The 18,435-nt window shown below is 37.4% G+C and overlaps 1 protein-coding gene across 5 annotated transcripts in view; it reads right to left on the bottom strand.

Annotated features, from left to right (window-relative positions):
- Positions 1 to 18,435, bottom strand: part of VPS13B (vacuolar protein sorting 13 homolog B) — a gene marked incomplete at both ends in the record, with an annotated part of 778,321 nt that overhangs the window by 88,096 nt on the left and 671,790 nt on the right. For all 5 annotated transcript variants that reach the window (XM_079722541.1, XM_079722545.1, XM_079722542.1 and 2 more), the window contains 4 exons: positions 883 to 1,044; positions 6,518 to 6,867; positions 7,951 to 8,132; positions 17,825 to 18,021. In XM_079722541.1, the coding sequence (XP_079578667.1) occupies positions 883 to 1,044; positions 6,518 to 6,867; positions 7,951 to 8,132; positions 17,825 to 18,021 (891 nt within the window). The remainder of the gene's footprint in view (positions 1 to 882; positions 1,045 to 6,517; positions 6,868 to 7,950; positions 8,133 to 17,824; positions 18,022 to 18,435) is intronic.

The following is an 18,435-nucleotide window of genomic DNA, read 5'->3' as shown; positions in this document are numbered from 1 at the left end:
AGATGGGAAAACTCTCTAATCTAATGACTTTCTTTTAATCATAAGCAGACAGTAGTTTCCTTATTACCCAGAGTTTTAGAAACACATTATTCTTGAGAGTACTTCCTAGGATTTCTTTTACTCATTTAGGACATCATCTTTGTATTTAATTCATCCTCAGTTATCCCTGCAGGGCACATCCCTCTAATTATTCCCATCTAAAGTGACAGGAAAATGGAATTATACTACTTGGAAAACAGACATCCTTTGGTATGTCTTTTCTCAGTGCTCCCTTGGGCTTAGTCTGTCATTGCACTCATTTTGTCACAGACGGTGAGCTGTCATTGGAGGGCAAGGACTAAGACTACTCTGCCTTTGAATTCCCAGTGCCCAAGACATGACTGGCACGGACTATATACACAGTAAGAATCTGAATAAACAAATGAAAAATAATACCCAACATACAATGTTTATAGTATATCAAGCACTATTTTAGTGTCTTGTACATATTAACTTATTTAGTTCTCATGACCCTATGAAACAGGTACTATTATTATCCCCAATTTACATATGAGAAAACTGAAGCATGAAAGCAAAGCGAGGTAATTCAGAGCCAGGATCCAAGCTGATGTACTCTGGCTCTAGAGTTCAACCTCATAATCACCACACCAGGCTCCCTCAAGAGCACCTACGCTGAACAGGAGAACGTCCACTCCAAGAGGAGCATGGGTACACTGTGCTCCCTCCTCTAAACATTTCTGGGTTTCTGTCAGATGTAGCCATACTGTGCGACCCCGTGGGAGACTTAAAAAGGGAAATAACTAGGCACAGGCACACAAATGCAGAAGAAATGAATCCGCAACCTTAAAAATTGCTGTGTTTGTAAGGCTGTTTCTCAAATACCTGTGGGGATTTGTGAGAGCGCCAGCTGTACTGGTGACTATGGAGACTGGCCAGCAGAATATTTTCATCAGTATCCACCTGGCCAAACCGCAGTGTCTCCTGTGTGTCATTACAGATCACAAAATGGCTGAAGACCAACTCCTCTACCTCAGGGCATTTATTCTGAAAGAAAAAGAATACGAAAGCCAATGTGCATCAGATTAATTGCAAGATGTTTGGCAGCTGTCTGCCCAGTGGCGATTGTTACAACACAGAAATACTAAAAGATCTGTTGTCATTAGCTCTGGTATACAAAGTATTCTATACTTCCAGGATAAGCACAAAAAATACCTTAAAGAGATCTTAAATGTTCCAAGAATATGTTTTGATTTATATTCCTGCAAAATAAATCATACACACAGAAGAGTAAAAGAACAATGAGATCCTTCAAACTTTTAACATTTTTAAATGAATTAACATGCTGCAAAGAATGCTGTACTGGGTAGCGCACGTTTTTGAGCAGAGTACCACAGGCTAGAATTACCATGTTCCTGGCCTTCTAAACTTGACAATCAAGACCAATTACCAAAGCCACAGTTTGTACCCTACAGAAAGTAAGGATCATTTAGGTAATACATCCCCAGTTCCCTTGAGGGGGAGGGTGGATGTGTGTGTGTAAATCTGCTCAGGGAGAGATGTAAATAAAACCATAACTTTCCCGCTATTGTTAAGAGGCTGAACACACAAAACAGACCAACTTCAGAGTCAGTATAAGCCAAGCTGCAGTTTTCAAGACAAAAAACGTTAGTTGAAAAACAGTTGTTGATGTCTGTTTCAGCTAATAATCAATCAGCAAATGTCTTCCATTAATCTACTAAGGTTCAACAAATTAGTAATACATTCCTGTGTTGGTATCTCCTTCTCAACTTAATGGTATCTCCACTGGTTGCTGTTACATCGAAGCACTGGGAATGTGATAGAGCATTTCTGTGCTTACTCTTTTATCACTTTGGTTACCTTATGGCTTAAAAAAATAATAAACATACCTTTGGTAAATGAAAAGAATAGCTAAATAAATGGTTAACTTGAGAATGCAAGAAAAGTATCTTAACTAGCCAATGAACCTGCAGACAATGGGAGGTAATATGTAACTGATGCTTCTCCAGTTGGCTTCTATTTCCTGGTTGTGGATCTAAATAATGTCACAATGCCACACTCTGTCATTTGCCATTTTACTGAGGGGAGGGAGAGTAAAAAGGGATATACCACTCGTGAGCATAGAAATTTAAGTGACTACATGGCCTGAAGCCAAGGAGCCTATGGATGAACACACCTGGAATCCAGCCTGGACCGAGACCTGATCTAGAACCTCATGAGAACAGTTATCTTGGGAGGTACAATCCCTTCCTAATCATCCAGAAGGGCCCCAAAGTGTGCAGGCAGAGCTCTACAGCTGCAGTTGGTGAAGAGGCCCTGAAATACCACATTCTTCTAGATATCCTTGAGGGTCTCCTAAAGCATTCGCTCTATCATCCATCTATTCTCACCAAACCTCTCTATTCTCATGGAGTGGAGCCTTGCCTGACAACCACACGAATCATAAAAGGAGTCTCTGGCTAAGTGAGACTGAAGCAGTTATAACCAATAATTATCTGCTGCCTACCATATTACTTTTTGCTGTGGCTTTTAATCATGAGCTATGATTTCAAAACTGGACTGCCCGTGGGTTTTAGGCGTCCTGCCTTATCTGGCCCCTGCTGCATCTTGAACCACTCTCCGTTTGCCTGCTAGATCCCAGCTCCACCAGCCCTTTTCAGCCGCTCCAACGCCACACTGGCCTCCTTTCAATTCATCCAACACATCAAACTCCTTCCTGCCTCAGTGCCTTTCTTCTGCTTGGACCTCTTTTCCTCCTTGCTTGACTAATTTCTTCCAACTCAGCTTTCAGGTTCCTGTTTTCAGGTCATGCCCTCAGAGTAAAGTAGTCTCCTGAGATCCTCCCAGATCACCTTAGGTCCCTCTATTTTATGCTCACACAACACTATATGTTTTGCCTTAAAAGCACTGATCCCTATTGGGACTGAGTAATTATTTGCATGATTATGGGTCACTGTTGTCTCCATCATTAGACTCTATGCTGCATAAGGGCAGGAACCAGGTCTTTGTTAGTTACAACTTTTGCTCCTGTAGTCAGCATAATGCCTGACACATAAGTACTCAATAAACACTTATGAAACAAACATGAGTAAATTTAACTTTTAAAATTACAAATGTAATATATATTCCCAGTATAAAAATTAGAAAATCCAGAAAGTACTGATTTTTAAAAACAAAGTCTCTAATTTTATACTCAGGGATAACTGCTGTGAACATTTTGGAGAATTTTTTTTTCCAGCAATTTTTCACTTGTGAGTGTCCTGCCTGTTCCTATTCTAGTCTATCCTATCTAATCCTATCTTATATATCTTATATATTTAAAGGTTTGTAAACCTTTAATTAAACTGGAGTCACAGTGTATAATTAGTTTTGATGAGATTTTTCCATTTAGCATTATATAATCAACATAAACTGCTCTCCTTGTAAACATTTTTCTCTCCGTTAGGTCCAACAGTACAAACATGAAGAAAGGGATATGATTCCAGCTCCCACTTAGATAGACATCCTGAGACTGAAATTCAATTTTCATAATGAATTGGGATCAATCTGCTGGTTACACAGAGGTTAAGTTACCAGATGGGGCTTGAGCAGAAAAAAATTATATTACTTTCCTCATCTCTAAAAACTGACCTTTAATAAATGATGAGGGTTTTAGGAAAAAATGTAAATGAAAGAACACAAGGGGCTTGTTTACATTTTTCTAAAGAATACTCAGAGTCCTCAGGGAACTGTTTCTCTACTGCTTCTTCATCTGTGGAGTTCATTATAACTGTAATAAGTTTAAGCGTTTCTTGGAATGTTTAAATTCTAGTATATTATAAAAAATTTGTACATATTGTTATATGACATCATATAAAAGCGCAACCTCAGAATGCTTTCGTAATTAAGAGATTATTTACATTTAAGATTTGTGCTGGAGTGTTATACAGGCATTTGCAATTAAAGAGAGATATCATTATGCTGTAAGATAAGATACATAAGCACAACCTTGATTTTTAAATAAAAATCTCCTTTAAATCCTATTTGGTCCAAATGTGGGAATGTGACATAGAAATATAAAGCAAACTGCAAGTGGCATTTTGGGTCCTTAATCTGGTTTCACAAAACATTAATCATTTACAAAAGAGAAAAAAAAAACTACAGCCAGAGAAATCAGACACTGATGAAGGCTTCTGTTAATCTTGAACTTGTGACCTAAAGGTGAAAGGCCAAATTGTTTCATGCTTCAACTGTCTGGTCCATCCACACTGGATACAAATGACTTGTCTTGGATACGAATCCGATAAAAAGTATGTGGAAAACTCAAACTGCTTATCCAGCTTGTTAAGTTCACGTTTTTCATTGGCAATAATTATACTGTATATGAGCATTATATACATAATAAAATCCAAGCTTGGGTAACTAATCTTCCCCTCTAAAGGGGATAAACCACATTCAGAACATCTTAGAAACAATGAACTTAATAACCCCTCTATAAGCCCATTTCAATGTCAAATGTCCTGTAATTTCAAAGTAGTGCATTTTTGTATTTACTTTAGAATACACAGGGTTAGAGATGCCTCTACCACATTAAAACTTGGTGGCAAGTATGCTTGACATGGGAGGAAACAAGAAAATTATAGCAACAATTACAGAAGTATATCCTCTTGTGGCTCATGTTAACATTGCCAAATCCCTGTATAAATCAGAACCAACTATTCACAGAATGTACCTGTCAGCGATATGCTACGTGACATATGGCTCTACTTAATCAAATATACAATTCCATTTTTAAAAAAACTCAGAATATTCCTTCAAGGCACTGTGTTAGCCAGTCAGTCATTCACACTCTGATGTGGTTTAAAACATTTAAATATTTATGCACCGTATTTTATTTATATGTATAGCTGTGTCTAAGAGAATATTTTTACCCTGGGAGGAAACTGATATTTCTGAGGGCCATTTTGCAGTAGTTACTACACATGAGTCCTCTTACAATGGTCCTGATAGCAAGACAAAAATATCCTGGGATTAAATGCTCTATCAATGACTCTTTTATATTTTCTAGGTTTGTTTTTTATTAAATGCATTGTTCAAAATATGACAAAAAACAGAAATTGGAGCCACGGAGGTTTTTTTCACATCGCTATTCGAACCAGCTGCAAAGATTTAGATCACACTAGCTCTTATTTTACGCATGTCCTCTGCAGCAAGAAAACCATGGAATGCCCTTAAAAAAGAATTTTAAAATATGAAACAGATGTGTTATCTTCTTTCCCTTTGCTATTGTAGTGCCATGTTAGGTAATTAATTCCTTAGTCTTGTATAGGTCTTCATGCATATAAAGAAAAGAGTTCATTCCCATAAAAATTCTAGAACTCAAGCCCCTCCCCCCCACCACTGCCCCATCCCCACATGAGGTCAGGGCGGAGTGAAGGACCATTTCTCTTGGGGAGTTAGTCTGCACAAATACCTGTAACATACAAAATGTGGGGAAATGTCTCAGCTTAAATAACACAAGCTTTATTGAAATGCAATATTATACTGAAAATCAGTAAGGGAAGTAGAGGTGATTTGTTATTAAATCACTGAGCATATTATCAATATTATCCAAATATTCTGTGAAATTACTTTCATGCTAGTGGACATGGGTAGGTTCCCCATTTTAAATATGTCATTCAACACAGACGTATTTCTTTTTCGATATGGATAATTTCTGACAAAAGATAAAAGTAAAAAATTATTATCAAGAGTCTTTAGCTGGTTACAAAATCTATTATCGAGTGCTTTTTTAGTGAATCAAAATGGCAGAATGATAATGGGGGAAAGACCAAGATTATACTGTGTTCATATAATTTCCTCTCACTGCCTTTTCTCTTTGAAAAGATGAACTGCTGGGCTTCCCTGGTGGCGCAGTGGTTGAGAGTTCGCCTGCCGATGCAGGGGACACGGGTTCGTGCCCTGGTCTGGGAAGATTCCACATGCCGCGGAGCGGCTGGGCCTGTGAGCCATGGCCGCTGAGCCTGCGCATCCGGAGCCTGTGCTCCGCAACGGGAGAGGCCACAACAGTGAGAGGCCCGCATAACGCAAAAAAAAAAAAAAAGAAAAGAAAAGATGAACTGCTTATATCAGAAGGGCTCACACAGGTTCTTCATTTCTGCAATGGCTGCTTCGACAATGTGATACATACCAAGTTGAGCTTTGGCAAACTAAAGCCATAATACTTGGAAAAAATTTCTGGGAATGTGTTACTTTCCACACAGATGTGGTACATTAGTCACAAAAATGTGGGCATCATCTCTGATGCATGTGTAGAGAACCCATGTTCTCCAAAGGTTTTAAAAATAACATGCATCACTTTGCCAAAACAGAGGAGGCCCCAAATATTATGGTGCCCATAAAATTCTTCATTCTCTCACATTTTTGTTTGTGCTTAATTTATTATTAGAAGTGATAATATAAAGTGCCTAGTAAAAGATCACACACGGACAAACTGTAAACTGTTCTAGAATATACATACCTGTTGCCAAGCTTGTATTGCAGTGTTTAGAGAATGAACTACATGTTGCCCAAAGTTTACAAATATTGAGTCAACGTTGATAGAGCAATCAATCAGCTTTTCTACTGCATTGCTGGAAACTGCAATCTGTCCAAAGATGCTGAAGGGTTTCACCATGCTTTGCATTGTAACATTTCTGCACTCTAGAAGTTTACAGTCTGCTTGAGCTGAGAATTGCATCTCCTGACAGACAGAACTATTGTTCCATTGTCGAAGATACATGTGTGGTTCTTTGAAGGAAATAATCATGTATTCTAGTTCAGATGGCACATTTTTATCAGAAATAAATGGCTGTAGGTATTGCGGTGGAGCTGTTGAGAAAACAAACAAGAAAAACAGCAGTTGAGATGAGCCAACACTTTATGGAAATAAAGAGATGACATTTAAATTATTCATTTCTTGGTTACTGAATGCAATATTTGCTGGTTAATAAATTCAAACATTCTCTTGAAGATAATATAACATTTGAATTACCATGTGATATTTGCAAACAAAACTGTTTTGTTCAATCAGCAGGTCTCTTTCCAAAGGTTACATGAACAGATAAAAATTTGATCACAAAAGACAACAAATAAAATGAAGAGGAGGTAAATATTTAAGAAGCATTTCATAGAAATGCTCTGTATCTACCCACCAAATCTCAAAACCAAAAACATGACCCAAACAGAGTTAGAAAATACAGGTTAAACTCCATTTTTGCTGAAAAGGCAAGATGCTTAACAGCAGCTGTGTTTAGTTTTAATCTGATTTTTTTCATTTTTCCATTACATGTAGGTTGAAAACCTAATACCAGAATCAAAATGTATTAAGTAGAAAAGGTTTGGTACAGACTTTTAGGAATAATTATTCATGAAGAGCAAACTTATAAAAGGCCACTTTTGGTGTGTGGAAAAATTTATTCTTCTACCTTATAAACTTATAAAAATGCTAGTCTTTTAAATTATTGGAGAATTTGCCCATTTTTTGTAGAAGGTATTTGTACTTTTGAGATAAGGTAATATCAAGTACTTTTGGAAACTATATGCCATTCATGTAATGGCTCATAAGATAGGAAAAAAACAGATGTATTTCTTTCAAAAAGATCATAATTAGAGTAACAGTAAAACCTGCAATTTTTGTAACTTCCTTGAAAATTCTCATTAGGAAGTGTGCAAAATCATGGCAATTCAATATAACTGGTACCCTATATAACAGGTCCATAAGATGGTTCAAATGTAAGGGGGACATCTATTATATGAAATCAACTTCAGAATAACTTTGCTGGTGCTTACTGTTAATGCTGTTTCTAAAAGTTTCCTCCACCATGTGAGTGGTGGTCAGTAGGGAAGGAGTTTTGTGCGGGGATAAAACAATAAGTATTAAGTGAATGTAGTTCTGATGCTAAAATAGAGTACCTGTGCCTAGTTGATCAAGGTGATGACAAAAATGGAACTCCAGGTGAGCAAACTGGAAGGAAACGCAAAGAGATGGGACAAACCATGGGGTAAAACAGGAGTCAACTCTGGTACAGGCAGCCAGGGCTGTTGGAGTTACAAGTTGGTCACAAGTGCTTTGAGAACCAGATTCACTTGCAGAGCTGTGAGAGATAATTAATAAAAGAAATTCAATAACCTAAATTTCCCAACATCATATAAATGAAATGTCTTCTATAGGGGTTTTTAAAGCTAGCTCCCATAATCCTATAGTCAATGTTCTCATCAAATCTTCCATATTTGCTCACATAAACAAGTCATTTAAAAAAATTAAGTTCTGAGGCTTCCCTGGTGGTGCAGTGGTTAAGAATCCGCCTGCCAATGCAGGCGACACGGGTGCGAGCTCTGGTCCGGGAAGATCCCACATGCGGCAGAGCAAGTAAGCCCGTGCACCACAACTACTGAGCCTGCACTCTAGAGCCCACGAGCCACAATTACTGAAGCCCATGTGCCTAGAGCCTGTGCTCCGCAACAAGAGAAGCCACCGCAATGAGAAGCCTGAGCACTGCAACAGAGTAGTGCCCACTTGCCGCAACCAGAGAAAGCCCATGCGCAGCAATGAAGACCCAATGCAGCCAAAAATAAATAAATAAAATAAATAAATTTTAAAAAATTAAGTTCTCGTTGATTATTCTCTATGAGTTATTAGCAGAAAAATTTTGAAGGATTCCTGAAACCCCAGGCCATGTTGACCTCCAACCCAATTTTCTTCCATCCACATTTCACTTAAACTAATATGAGAACAAGTTGTCTGTAAGTTAAGACCAACACAACTCCGAGTATGACTCTGCTGTTCAAAAAACCCAATATTTTCAGTGTCACCATAAATCTTTCTTTTGTTTTACTTCTCCAGGTCATCCACATCCATATTCCCATATGAGCTAGCCAATACTCTTTATTGACTACCTACTGCATACTGTATTAGGTGCCATAAAAGTTATGACCATGTCCAGAAGAAACAAGGTTCCATGGACAATTACACCACATGTGTCCTCTCTTTACTTGTCCATCCTCCCAACACCATTTTATACCAGTAAAAGTCGATTAAAATAAATAGTGAAGGCATCTGTAGGAGGGAAGAAATTTGTGCATAGCGGCTGCTGGTGTGCATGGGAAACATGCAGCCTAGCTGCCTCCCCTCAATGCTAGTAGAAGCATGAGACCTGGGGATTGGGAGGGGCCAAGGTGCATTCTGCTAATTGTGGATCACTAAATAGATGCTGCCCTATTCCCCCTTACCGTCTTCCACCCTCTTCTTTCCAAATCTGAAATTTGCTCTACAGCTATGGTAGCCTGGCTCCCAAATCCATGAGGAGCCTAGAGAAGAAACAATGGTTTATAGTATCCTAGGGAGAACTATGACAAGAAAAACTAAAGAAATAAATCCTTGGTTTTCAAAGAATTCCCAGTCTAACTGGTGATATACGTAGACGTTTACAAACATTATAAAACAGAACAACCAACAAGGACTAGGCAAGTTGGAAGTGCTGCCAGAGTGGAAATACAAGAGGAAGTCAGAATGGCACAGGGTGAATCATGTGGGATTTGCAGAGTGTGAATCTTCAGCTGAGTTTTGAAAGAGGTTGTGAAAAGGCTGGTGAAAATGAAAGCTAGGTTAACTGAGTATTTAACTTCAAGGTGTTTATAGTTATGTGGTGGTATTTACTGCAATGTTAGAAAAACTCCATTGCATACAAAGAAAACACAACTCTGGGGCACTATGTTTCTGATGAAATGTTATGCATGAAAATGCAGCTAGGTGTATTTTTAAAACTTCTATAAATGGGTATACTAATCCAAATAGCTTTCTAGGAATTTATCTGTGGAGTTACAAATAAAGATCTAATTTAAAATAGATAAACGACAAGGTCCCACTGTATAGCACAGGGAGCTATATTCAATATCTTGTAATAACCTATACTGGAAAAGAATATGAAAACATGTGTGTATGTATGTGTATGTGTGTGTGTGTGTGTATGTGTGTGTATATATATATATATATACACACACACACATTTTATAACTGACTCTCTTTGCTATACACCAGAAACTAACACAACATGGTAAATCAACTATACTTCAATTAAAAAAATTAAAGTTAAAAAAAGATCTCATTGGCAATGTAAAATTAAAACTTATATTTATTCAGAAAGACCAAACTGTACTAGTTGTACATGTGTTTTACACATATGAAATCTCTCCCTTATAATACTTCAAGAAGTTGTTAAAAATAGGGTATAGTGTTAGTCAAAATATTATTAAAAATCCAGGTGAGAGTACTTTGAGATCAGTTTTAAAAAAGTAAGTACACAATTTGAGGTGTTTATCTGAAGAATTTCTCTGTCAACTGCAATTTTTGACACTCTTGAGATTTTCCAAGATTTACTTTTCTCTCTCTTGAGAGTAGCAAATTCTGTAACATGTTGAAAAAGGTTGCTAAGACATCACAAATAAGTGCGTGTCAAAATCTTTATTTATAAGAAATTGATTGATTTTTCACTTTTCCTAAATTAAATGTACAAATCAATGGTTAAAAGATATTTTTAGGTCTATATAGTAACTCCTAACATATATATTCAAGTGGTCAGCACTCTTTCCATCTTGAAATCCTGACTAAAATGTTACTAGATTAATCTATATTTAAAAATTTAGAGTTTTATTTAAAAATTGGAGTTATATCAAAATTAAAATGTCTTAAACACAAAATTAATATGGTATATGCACATGAAATGCTTTATATTTTGAATCAGTAAATTTATAGTTTTTTGATATTCAACTTAATTTGATCATCACTATACACTATAAAAGTAGCATATGCATGTTTACCTTTTACATAAGGATTAAAAATATCTAACTATGATAGAGCTAAACAGTCATAAAGATGAGAACAATGACCCTGCTAGGGACACTTATAGCAACTACATTTATATCATTTCCTTAATTAAGTACAATGGACTTCAATCTGATCCAGATATCAAAAGGAAAAACATAATTCATGAGATGTGTAATAATCAGAAATGGAAAAGTAAAGATGGCTCCAAGGAGCAAAACCTTACAAATAGTAATACATAGAACTCAAGATTCAGTAGTTAGTTCAAATATCAATAAGTTCCTAATGGAAATTCAAATTTTTAGAATAGAGGAAATATTCTAAAGAGTAGAAAGTATGGCAGGAGTTTTACATATCCATACCTTCATTTTAGCCAAAGGGACTTATTAACTGTCCTGGGTGACCCACAGAAGGGTATCAACTCCTTTAAACAAGGAGTGTTTTAGTAAGTTTAGACCTTGATTGATCCATAGACACTGCAGGGACCCAGGCATAATCCTTAAAGATTCACCCCTGGATGTCACCCCTATAGCTCTGAAGGTATCCAACAATGATCTGACTTGACTGATAAAGCCTTGGGCTTTTCTCTGTATCCCTCTGTGGTAATAAGAGTTTTATAATATAGCATAGAGATTAAGCAGAGAATGATTGAGCTAAGAAAACCGAGATGAAAATGCTTGCACTGCTTCCACTTACACTGTAATCATGGGCAAATTATTTCATCTAGCTAAATCTGTTTTCTCATCTGTAAAGTAAGTATAGTAACTGGACTTACTTTTTGAGTATTAAAGGAGGTACTACATAGAAACTGCTTAGCATAATGTCTATCACTCCATAAGAGAAAAAAAATCTCATCCCTCTTTTCCTGGTTGGCAAACAGGGTACCGTACTGGTTACTTAGTTTAATGTCAGTTGCTGGTGATTACCTTTAGCTCCCAAGAGGGATCTGACAATATCACACTGTCATTCATCCCAGTGTGGCACTGTTTCTCAAATTTGGTTCACCTAAACTCTCCCCTGCCTACTGCAAAAACACTGTCCTGTCCATCCTGGGAGAGCACCGCATGGAGGAGAGAAGACAAGAACATGCTACACCATGTTCTCTCTACACCTTAGATCTGTCTTTTTTGGGGAATGTTTTAACTCTAACCCCAAATAAGAAATACACCTCTGTTGTAACCTAGTACACCTATAAAATGGCGTGGGGAAGTTACTGAAAATATTTTTTAAATTGTGGTAAAATATACATAACTTAAAATTCACTATTTTAACCAGTTAAAAGTGTACAGTTCAGTGGCATTAAGTACATTCACATTGTTGTGCAACTAACATCATCATCCATCTTCAGAATTTTTTCATCTTCCCAAACTGAAAGTCTATACCCATTAAACAATTTTCCTCACCCTCATCTCCTGGCAACCACCATTCTACTTTTGTCTTCATAAATTTGACTACTCTTGGTATCTCATATAAGTGGAATTATACAGTATTTGTCCTTTTCACATTGATAGCTTCTATTTTATTAAAAAAATTCCATCAACAGGTGAATGGATAAAGAAGATGTAGTATATATACACAATGGGATATTACTCAGCCATAAAAATGAGTGAAATAATGCCATTTGCAGCAACATGGATGTAGCTAGAGATTATCATATTAAGTGAAGTAAGTCAGCCAGACAAGGACAAATCATATATCACTTATATGTGGAATCTAAAAAAAAAATGATATAAATGAACTTATTTACAAAACAGAAATAGACTCACAGAAATAGAAAACAAACTTATGGTTACCAAGGGGGATAGTGGGGGATGGGTCGGGGAAGGGATAAATTAAGAGTTTGGGATTAGTAGATACAAACTACTACATATAAAATAGATAAGCAGGGCTTCCCTGTGGCACAGTGGTTAAGAATCCGCCTGCCAATTCAGGGGTTTGAGCCCTGGTCCGGGAAGATTCCACATGCTGGAGCAACTAAGTCCGTGGGCCGCAACTACTGAGCCTGTGCTCTAGAGCCCATGAGCCACAACTACTGAGCCCGTGTGCTGCAACTACTGAAGTCCACGCGCCTAGAGCCCGTGCTCCGCAACAAGAGAAGCCACCGCAATGAGAAGCCCGTGCACCACAACGAAGAGTAGCCCCCACCTGCCACAACTAGAGAAAGCCCATGTGCAGCAATGAAGACCGAACACAGCCAAAAATAAATAAATTAATTAAAAAAAATTAAAATAGATAAGCAACAAGGACCTACTGTATAGCACAGGGGACTACTGTCAATACCTTGTAACAAGGTGGCAAAGCAGTTCTAGACGTCAAGATTGTTGTCTGAATGGCTTATGAAAGTCAAAAGGTTAAAAAAAAATGGTACCCAGCAAATTTAGGTACATCTAAAGGTACAGATCCAAGTAGCCAAATGGAGGCAAACAATATCTAGAGGCCACAGTGACCTTCTGGTAGGAGAAAGTTCAACCAGTGAGGAGAAAGGAAATGATCCAGGGACTTTACCATCACAACGCTCTTCCTCTGATTCCTGCACTGGCTATACACACAAGAATGAAGGTTTGGTAAATAAAAAGCATCTCTTCTTCACATACACAAAAAGCTGTGGACCACTGTCTCAAAGATCACTAAATATGAGTGGACAGCGACTTCCAGGATCTTTAGGGAGAAGGAGAAAATCTTATTTTTTTTATTTTGCACTCTAAAAAACTCAACAGAGTTTCCATTTTTATCACATGAAGAAAGAGCCACACACTTCTTTTTCCAGGATACCTTCTTCTATGAACCAACGTTCTGGGGGTGGGGATAAAAAGTCCTTGTAAGCAATCTACTCTCACATTTTAACATTGTGAGAAAGTGACCATGTAATATGGACAAAACTACTAAAGACTCGGCACAGATAAACAGTTTAGCATTATTATCAAACAATTTGTCATAAAGTTAACTGGACATATATATCAAGATCTTCACAGTTATTACTGTGTAACACAATAATTGCCTGTAACTTGTGACTTTAGATAGTCACACACTTCTGGAGTTAGCCATTGGGGTGAGGGTAAGAGGTGGAAACAAAGTAGAAAGTTGTTCTGGTTCATCAGAAGACATCTTGTTGATACCAAACTCAGGGAACCTAGTAGAGTGGCCCAAAGCCTGAGAGTTGGGCCCACCAGCCATTTCTCATCTTTCCGCCTAGGTCCCATCACTAGGTAAGAAACTGTAAATTCCAAATGCAGTGTGTGCTTGCTGGTTATCTTGTTTGCTCTCTAAATCCGCTTTCCACCCCTCCCCATCCTCGTCTCTGCCCCTGACTGTATCAACAAGCTGCTTTGTCCTTGGCTTGTCTTTTGGTTCGGCCAGTGGACGGTGCCCAAGGGAGATCAGAAGGTGTGAAGACAGTGGCGGGAGGACTCATATTCTCCTGGCTCCTTCTTAGCCACGTCTCTGCACACTGTTGGTCCCTCCACCAAAAACAGCTACAACCACCGGTTCTGGGTTAGTTTTGGTAATGGCTCTATTACCTGGCTCTTTCAGGACTAAGAGTGGGATGGTTTCTAGCCTCAGGGTACTGTCCTATCCCTTCACCTTGCCAACACTTTTGTAAACAGTCTTTACAGTAAACTCTCCTCAGTTAACCAGTCTGAGTGTGCTGTCTGTTTCTTGTCAGGACCTACTGGGAAAAGGGGTTTATTTAGGCTTCAGCAGTGGGCAGTGGGGGTGGGCAAATACATACATGCTGAGATTAAAAATAAATAGCTGAAATGGATACCCTGATCAGGGCTTTTAAAGGCTGTATCTCTTGCTTCAGTCCAGTGCACCACAAATAGAAAGAGAACTCTTCTAAAGGTCAATACTATTGTGGAAACTAAGCTTAAGTTACTCTCCTTCCAATGCTACCTTGAAAAAAACAACAGTTACCCATCATTCATTTTCATATGATCAAGCAAACCATTAATTAAAGATAGTGGAGGGCTTCCCTGGTGGCGCAGTGGTTGAGAGTCTGCCTGCCGATGCAGGGGACACGGGTTCGTGTCGTGGTCTGGGAAGATCCCACATGCCGCGGAGCGGCTGGGCCCGTGAGCCATCGCCGCTGAGCCTGCGCGTCCGGAGCCTGTGCTCCGCAACGGGAGAGGCCACAACAGTGAGAGGCCCGCGTACCAAAAAAAAAAAAAAAAAAAAAAAAAGATAGTGGAAAATAATTATTACAAATACACGCGGATTGAATTGAAGATAATATGCCTGTATGGGATAAACAGACCAAGGTTTAAGAGAGTGAATCTTTGGTCTCCAGTCCTTTGTACCGAAGGCTACCTGTCACCCCTCAGACTGGTTAGCTCCTACCCATTCCTTAAGGTCTCAGCTTAGAAATCAGTTTCTCAGGGCCAAACAGCTAGTTCGTGATGGAGCCAGGACTTAAACCCAGGTCTGCTAACTTGAAAGTCTCTAATACATAGTGCTTCTATTTACATACACACAGTGATGCCATTACCACTAAATATCCTACACTGTTGCACTTTTGACAACTGTGGGCAAGATGCTTTTTTTTTTTTTTTTTTTAGATTAAGCTTCATGGGACTTATTTTTATGAACTTTCTTCCAGTAATGTACAACAGTCTGATGCATATCCTTCTCAAACCATAAATATTATTTAAGATAAGATAATTTCTAATCATAAAAGTGTCAGGTTTTTGTCCAGTTTTAGATTTCTCATGACAGAATACACTGGATCTAACTGTAGCACTTTTATTTCTATGTGAAATGTCGACATATCATCAAAGCACTGATGTTTTCCTTAAAGAAACTGGATGAAATTTATTTACTGTCCTTTTTGAAAAATGTCTTAATAGTGTTTTATTATGTTGATTTTTAAACCAGCTCTTTAAATTTAATTTCACAAATACCAATTTCTACCTGAAAAATGCTTAATGTCAAACAATTTAAAGCAAGATCAGTTGTGAAATATTAGGCAAGTTGAAAAATCCAAGGTGAGGACAAAAGATCTGTGATTACAATGTCAAAAGCTTGGTGAAAAACTGCCTAAATTTGACTGTCTGCATAAATTTCCATTCCCTAAAGGTTCCACATTTCTGCAGTGCTAAGCTTACCACAAAGTGATTTTTATGAATGTTTCAGATTCAGAGGAATTAACCTTGTCCAAAATGCTTCTTTCAATGATGAAAATGCATTCTTTGATAATTAGAATCAAGAAATGATTTCTAACTTGATACTAATAATGAAACTCAGATTTAAAAAAATTTCATTACCCATCGCTCTGTTTTCTGAGATTTCCTGGTTTCTGACTAGGTAACTATGCTTAGAATAGGCAATCTTTCTATCCCTCTGCTAACTCCTCCCAGGATGGGTGTTCTTTTCACTGCTGCATTTCATATAGGTAAAATCAAGACCCCACTCCTCTAATATATTTTCACCAGTCGTACATTACTAGGTAATATACTGGGAAGGCAATTATTTTTAAAGAGCCCAAATGACCTAGAAATAGAAACCATAAAGTAAAAAAATATATTATTATTAAGCATACAAAGTAATCAACGAAAAAGACTGTGATGCTACAGACTAATGTGAACAGAGGTTATCGCGGTGTGATATGATGATGGGTGGTACTATTTTCTTTATTTCCCAGATGTTCTTCAATGAACATATATTACTATTAATTACAAAAAGAGAAAGCATTCACAACTATCTATAATATAAAACAGGAATTAGAATACAAAATGGTGTGCTATGATTATAACCCTATAAAGGCATACAATGATGGGCAAAAATAAAGGTAAAAAAGAGAAAACATCTATAATATAAAAGAGGAATTAGAATACAAAATGGTGTGCTATGATTATAACCCTGTAAATGCATACAATGATGGGTAAAAATAAAGGTAAAAAAGAGAAAACAGTTCAATCACAGGGTGTTGGAACGGTGGATGTTTTTTTCTTGTTAGTGTCAAAATGTTGTTTGGGGGAAAAAAGGGGGGGTGGATTATATACAAAGAATAAGATAATGCTAGAGCAAACTCGTCAGGAGAATTAGAAGGTAGGACATTGAAAGTGATGGGAAGCAAGGCACAGGCCCACAGTACACATATCATGTGACCCAAACAACTGTTCTATTGATGGTGATTTCGTTTCTTTTTCTTGTCATTTAGGGGAGCATGAACAGAAAGACATAATAAGGATATGTAAACTAGAAGGAGCACTTGAAGAATAAATTGCTGAAGCCATTTTTTCTCTACTCTAAGTTAGTGGATGTATTAAGCAGGCAAACATTGGAAATAGGGACAATCTGGCCCTGTTTTGTCACTAACCAGATATCCTGTAGGAGGTGTGGAACAGGAAGTTCTGGGGACACGATTCAGAATACCTGAAGTCTATAGCTCTAGAGATACATTAAAGTCAAATAGATTCAAGAGGTGAATAAAACTTTGGCTATCTGAAATCTTGAGTATAAATTATTTTGGTTAGTCAAGTTTTCCTAATGTCTGGAGGCCTGTCTTTTAAAGTTTTTTTAAAAACCCCTTAAGAAGGAAGTAGTTCCAAAAAGAAGGAGACAATTCAATTTACTTAACGTTTCTTTTAATGCCCCAGCGTTAACATTTACACATATTGATGACTGTGTCACTAAGAGTCTACTGAAGTGTGTATGGCTTTTTCCTCTATATTTTTTAGCTCAGGATAACAGGATTTTCTTTTTTGAAGTTTGTTTTTTGCTCTTTTTTCCTTTTATATTTAAGGAACAGGTTCTTAAGAGCTCACAGTAAAACACAGGAATTTTAGTGCATAGACTTTGAAACATCAGCTTCTATCTCGCTTCCTGGTTCTCATCTGTAGTTCAGACAGATGCAGCTGCTAGAGAGCTGCGATATAGTTAAGTGAGGGGCCACTAGATAAGATGACCTGACGATTGTTTCCTAGTATAATGCCACTATTTCATTTTTCACTTTGTTCACTGAGTTACCTTTGGTCATCAGCTCCATTTTGGCTGCTGTTCAAAACAATTCTCCAAAGATCCGAGGATACCAGTTTCTTCTGGTCATTCACAAGATTGATATCTGGCAACTGCAGTTCACAAACTTTGCTTTCAGACAGACTAAATTCTCGAAATGCAACAAAAACCTTCTGGAGTTCATCCCAGTATTCCAAACTACAAGGAATCTATATTAAAAGAAAGAAGATTTTAGAAGATGCAAACAGAAATGATGTTTCTGTATTTGTTGACATGCAACTTGAATCTTCATAAAAGTTATAACATTAATGAGACTTTTAAAAAAGGGGATACAGTTGTAAAGGACAGTAGTTTAGGATTTCTTTTCATAGTTCTATTCATCCTGTTTACCTACTTTATTTCAAAAGACTCATTCAAGAATAATATGTGGAAATAGTCAAGAAAGTTTTTAAATAAAGGAGAAAGGGTGGGGAATAAATTCTACCAGATGCTAAGTCTATTATAAAGCTATACTAATTAAAATTAAAAGATAAGGTTGGAGTAGTAACATACAAATAGATTAGAAGAAGAAAAAAAATAATATGTAAGTACAGATAAATTTTAGTGTGTGATGAAGGTACCAT

The sequence above is a fragment of the Hyperoodon ampullatus genome (assembly GCF_949752795.1).
Source record: "Hyperoodon ampullatus genome assembly, chromosome: 17".
Lineage (NCBI taxonomy): Eukaryota > Metazoa > Chordata > Mammalia > Artiodactyla > Ziphiidae > Hyperoodon > Hyperoodon ampullatus.
This window is presented reverse-complemented; position numbering and strand designations above follow the sequence as displayed.